General features: G+C 39.4%; 1 protein-coding gene across 2 annotated transcripts in view; it reads right to left on the bottom strand.

Annotated features, from left to right (window-relative positions):
- Positions 1–4577: 4577 nt before the first annotated feature.
- The window catches only part of LOC101847930 (integrator complex subunit 3), a 42560-nt gene continuing 41137 nt past the window's right edge, over positions 4578–6000 (bottom strand). For both annotated transcript variants that reach the window (XM_005091022.3, XM_005091023.3), the window contains exon 33: positions 4578–4982. In XM_005091022.3, the coding sequence (XP_005091079.1) occupies positions 4911–4982 (72 nt within the window). In that variant the 3' untranslated portion in view covers positions 4578–4910. The remainder of the gene's footprint in view (positions 4983–6000) is intronic.

Raw genomic sequence — 6000 nt, 5'->3', positions numbered from 1 at the left:
GAGAGAGAGAGTACACAAGCCACGCCACTGCAACCATACGCAGTGGATGAAGCGAGAGAGGGCTGTGGTGTGCTGCAGACTTCGATCTAGCCCCAAGCCTCGCTACGCGCACGCATAATGTGTCTTTTCACTGGCCTACCACATGACCACTCAGTGTGCTGTTCATGGGTACTTGTGGCAAGGGAAACTACCCATGATTAAATACAGCTGGATTAGTCCACAAATACTTACTTCCACTGCATTTCTGATTTAACAGGACTTTTTCTTTGGTCCCACCGTCCCTGTTATATCAGGTTTCCACTATATATATATATACATAGCAAAATGGAGCTTTTTCATTTTAGGATCCAAGATGTGCTGAGCTTGGGGTATGTGCAAAGTGTTTGTGTGTTTGTGGCAGGTTACTGGTATCAGTATTATTTATAGTTGATCCGTTGGTCATCAATAAGAGCATGGCGTACATCTGAATTTGTTGAGTCTCAAATCCACACATCACTGTGTACCTGTGGGTTCTACCTATAAAAAGCTGGTTATGTCTCAATTAGTCCACGGTCAAACTCTCACAATGGTACCCAAATAGTGCTTAAAAAAAGGGGCGCGGTGATCAGCTGAAGGAGCACGCTAAGCTGTGTTTAGAAAGACACTACCCTGATCCTAGTATGTGAAAAATCCTAACAAAACGCATGAAACACAATTATGGAAAAGACATTCACAAGTTCGATAAAATTGTTTGTCTGACTACTCTGACAATCACTTTTCTATATCCTCCTGAAACAGTGAAAACCAGATTTTTATTTCTTTGTGGGTTTGGTTTACAATGCACTAGTAGCTTCACATACCCTTTGACTATGAGTGGCGAAGTTCTTTTATGTAAACACTGACATGCATATATGGAATGGATGCTAGATGGCACCAGGTAATTTATGGAAATCTAAAAAAACCATATATGTGAGACATCGTTGTGAAATCAGGCGCTCGTCAAAATAATTAAATCCAAGAAATCAGGCATTTTTTGGCCAGTCTGGACATTAAATTTTTTTCTTTTTGGCTCAACACCTTGCATATCCATTCAAAAACACTTTTACTTTTAAGTGTGGATTTTATGGAAAACATTGATAAAAGGTACAAAAAAGTAAATATGCAGTTTCCAAGGTTTCTAAATCTATGGAAGTCACCAAACTTGGGCGGCCATTTTCTCGCAAATTTTACTTCTGAAAGCAGGTGACCCCACATCTTTCAATCGCAAATATCTCGACTTCTATTCAAGATAAATTTAAATGGTTTTTTAAGAAACCGAAAGCAAGGCAAATGAAAAACCTTTAAGATCATACCAATAACTCCATATACCCAAAAATTGACGAGCGCCTGATTCCACCGCGTCGTGACACATATGGTTCACTGTAAGTGTAAGGGTCTAATCTTGTCAAAACTTCCCATCACAGGAAGAAAACAACTCGTTCAAACTGTCTACATGTACTGTATTCCAACAAACGAGTACAACAATTATGTTCATGTGGTGGTAAACATAATCAAACCCAAGGGCAAGATGCTCTTTTTTCTGACTTGACCACATACATTTGAATACTATTATAATAGTCTTAGCTTTTCACTTCTGGTCCCACACATTACAACATGCATTCATTTTTCTAAGCGACAGGCTCCAGGTGAACAAGACGGGGAGAAAGATATTAGTGTAGAGCAGGTAGAAACTATAAACTATATATTTTATGGTTGGATAAGTTGGCGGTGCAGACCAAGTGGTTGACTCTATTCATTTGCCACATGAACATGTTTCCTGACTATCACTTTTTGGTAAGAGCTGATCTTGCACTTGCAACATAAAAATTGCCGAAGATTAGAGTTTTTACTAGAGAGTAACAGCAACATACAAAGAAAGGAGGCGGAGAGAAAAGGACGATAGATGTTTGATAGGAAAGAAGGAACAAGCCACACCAGAGCACCCGCCAACCACTTACTACTTGCTATCATTTTGAAGCGACAGCATTTATTACTTGCTAATTAGCACAGTATTTATAGAACCTGACATATGCCCTTTATGACAAAACCATTTCTTAATCTTGCATGATCCTGTAATGTCCATGTTCAACCTAGTAAAATTTAGGGGGGGGTTACAAAAGAAAAACATGCCTGATGTCACAATATATTATGTAAACTGTGTCCATTGTGCCTATGGGGGAGAAAGCTGTGTTGTGGCACACGGCTTTGCTCAACATGTACAAATACTTCGCACCTGTCAAAATTTCTGTAACAGAGAGTTGTTGGTCGAGTCAGCCCTCCACATTGAGTCAGACAAAGCATCATTGTGTTCATAGAAAACCAAAAATCCACCGTCATTCAGCTGGATCAACCCATGTTCAAACTTGCATATATATGAGTTGTAAGCAGACACTTCAATCCCTACGCCCATGTAATTTTCCCTTTACAAGCTTGAAAAACACGGGCAATACAGTAGTCTCCGCCTAATATCCCACGGCTTATGGTCCCGGTTCGCCCAAGATCCTGCTGTTTTGGAAAAACAGAATTTTTACTATATGATAGTCACCCCTAAGATCCCGCACTGAAGGATCAACATTCGGCTAAGATCCCACTTTTGGTTATTTTTCTCCTGTATTTAATTAAGAATTAAGAAAAAAGAAAAAGGAACCTGGGCGCGCTCAGCTCATCAACCAAGTAGCGAAAATGTGCAATCATTGTACGGTCCGTTGCGTCATGGATCATTCACTCTCGATTTCATGAATGCAATCACATCTCCGTAAGCGTTTACAATGTTCGCCCCAGACGGGATCGCACCAAGGAGTGAACTCATAAATGCCTTGCTTTCCCCAATCACCTGAGCTGTCCGCCTGATCTTACATCACACACAAGGTATGGAGGGCCTACAAGCAAGCGTCAGACTGCATTCCATCAAACTATGAACTCGAGGACGCTTACGTTTTCCCGACCATCGCTCTCGTCTTTCAGTTTTGTGCTCTAACTTCCTTGACAGACTGTCGCCCATACTCGTGGACAGTCCGATCGCCGCTGCGTAAAGGGATCATCTGCTGGCAGTGAACCTGCCTTTCATTTTATTTTTTTTTTTAAAATCTGTCCTCAGAGAAAGTTGCATTTGAAAATAGCAAAAGTTGCAAAAAGTTGTAAGAAAAATCAACAAAAGTTGCAAGACATGTATAGCTAAAATGTCATGGAAGTAATGGAATACATTGTAGTATTCTCATTGCAATCAAAGTAACCCACGTGAGTTTTGTTAGCTCAAAATCAAAAATTAAATGTGAATGTCTACCGTACCAAAAAAACCCCAACCCAACTGCATGGAAGTTGCATAGTGTACATGTGTCAGGTCCTTAAACTTAAACTCCCGCTGACGTTGGGCAGGTGTGACCAGCGTGGTTTTGGGGCTGTTCAAATATAATCCTACACCTTTTTGGGGTTTTTTTGCCCCCCCCCCCTTCCCACACCTTTCTTACATTTTCCTCCCCCCCCCCCCCCACCAAATCCCGTAATACTAATATTTATTCGCTTATAAATAATATGACATTTATATTGCGCAAATCTGTTTTACAATCATTGGTCTATGCGCTTTACTTTTACATAATAGTATTCATGAAAAACATGCATACACACATGACATAATAATTAAATATGGTATAAGAGGAACTTTTCAGGAAAAACATCTAAGCGAATAGCAGAGTTTACTCTTTTTTAAGTCATGTTTCGTTAAAAAAAATTTATGTTATCATAAATTATTTTTCTACTTATTTTTTCACCTGACAAAAGTGTAATATTACATTGGTTCAGGAACCCCCCTTTCTTATACAGGAGTCAAGACATCCCCCCCCCCCCCCCCCCATATTTAGGCCTTTTCCAGGCATAAGATTATATTTGAACGACCCCTTTAGTGGTTTTCTGGATGAATCGATCCGTCTAGATCTACCCTCCTGGTGTAAGATTTTAAGTCTTTCACAAATTTTTATACTAGATCTATCTATCTACGGAACCAAGCAAGCTATGTAATCAGAAGTTCGTGTTTATGATTGAGTTTACTCTATACCTATCTAGATCTAGAGTCTAGATTTAGCTAGATTTAGAAGAAGTAAAAGATGATTCAGTCCAAACAGGACTATTGGGGAGGTCAGGTCGGGACGGTTTGCTCGACAGACTGATGGCGCAAAACGGCTATCGTGGCACAAATCGATCGCGCCCGACTTGTTGCCTCAAAAACAAACGTGTTGTTTTCAGGCCAACGAGTCGGGCGATCATCCCGAGCCGATCTCATCCACTAAGTCAAACTTCTGAGAAGAACTTTAAGTGCCCTGGAGTCACGTCAGTTCATTTTAAAGTAAGGGAAGATCATTGTACAGATTATGAACCTGACCATGAGTTACTGTGGATTCTTCCCCCTGGCCATTCGGGTAAGATCCCACTTTGCCTAAGATCCCACATTTTCCGTCCTCCCAAGCACCAGGATCTTAGGCGGAGACTACTGTACTGTCTGCGAAGAACAGATCAGTTCATTTATAAATAACAGTTAAAGAATATAAGAAAACAAATCAAACACGTTTTGCTTCATGACATTTCATTTTTATGCATTTCATCTCCGTGCAATGAACAATTTTAAAAACATTCTGGTCTGAATGATAGCATGTAAATCTCGGGGTGGCAAATGAAAAGTGGTACATACATGTACATGATGAAGTAAACCTGCTGCAGTTGTGTCTGAATGAAAACTTTTTACAATATGTAAATGTGACTTTGATGAAAACACAGAGGCGATAAGCCCATTAAGTCCTAGATGAATGGTCATAATATATTGACTTATAAAACAAGTAACAAGTAAAATGTGATAATGACTCAATGGATATTTACGAATGATTCAAATATGTATGCATTATTCAGTCGCTGTCTTCTTCCACATTTGCAGCCGCCATCTTCTTCCTTTTCTTTGTCTGAGGTTTGATTTCATCCTGAAAATAAATACCAGAAAGGAGCTTGCATTGGAATCAGATGCACCTTAGACTTAGAGTCAAATCATTGCGGATAAGAGATCTTTCCCTTATATAGAACTGTTCCGCAGTAAAGAAATCTTCTAAATAAAAGCAAAATGAATGAAGTACAACGGTACAATGTGCATCAGAAGAGCCAGAAAGACAAAGCAGTGTGCAGACTAAATTTCTCATCTGTATATGAGCCTTTGCCAATAGGAGGGTTTTTTTTTCATATACCATACAAAATCCTTTCCTATTCCAATAAAAATGGTACTACAGCTTTGAAATTTGTATATGTTGGTCTTAATAAATAATATGATGTTTCAGCTACGGGAGCAGAGAAATAGTAGTTGGGCCATCAGAAGAAATCTTACAAATATTTTTAGTTCTGAAATCGATGTATTTTTAGAATGCAAAACGTGACGCGTCGAGTTCATATTTTTTCTGTCATCAAGTTCAACAATGAAATAATTGCTGAGAAACTCGTCCTTCTACACTTTAACTACTATCACTACATTATTTGTGGTGCTATATCAGGAATAATGATATCTGTCGCTATTTTTTCTTTGTGAGCCGTCTAGATTTTCATTTCTGAGCATAACTCGCGTAGTCTTTTCGCAAGGTAACTTCGATTCCACGTGACTTCATTTCTATTGGCCATTTTGGGGCCCTGGAATGAGCATAATATCGTTCAATGTTTACTCTCGGTCCTGACTGAATCCGAAGCTGTGACTGCGCATAATTTTGCAGTAAACGGAAACCCCGCGACGCCTCATGCTCAGCCATCATTTGTTATGCTCGAAAGAACCAATCAGAAAGAGAAATAATAGGGCTTGTGGAATGTGCATTGTTCCTGTCAATCCATTCAAAGCGTATTGTTGTGCGATGCAAGACGGCGAGAAGAATAACGATGGATGAGACGAATCCATTGAAGTCGTCATTGACTCTTAACATGTCAAGTTTAAAAAAAGCTGTTATGTCTGAAAAATTTAATTAA

Source organism: Aplysia californica, unplaced genomic scaffold (genome assembly GCF_000002075.1).
Source record: "Aplysia californica isolate F4 #8 unplaced genomic scaffold, AplCal3.0 scaffold00025, whole genome shotgun sequence".
NCBI lineage: Eukaryota > Metazoa > Mollusca > Gastropoda > Aplysiida > Aplysiidae > Aplysia > Aplysia californica.
The sequence above is the reverse complement of the archived record's forward strand: the minus strand, read 5'-3'. Positions and strand labels throughout refer to the sequence as shown.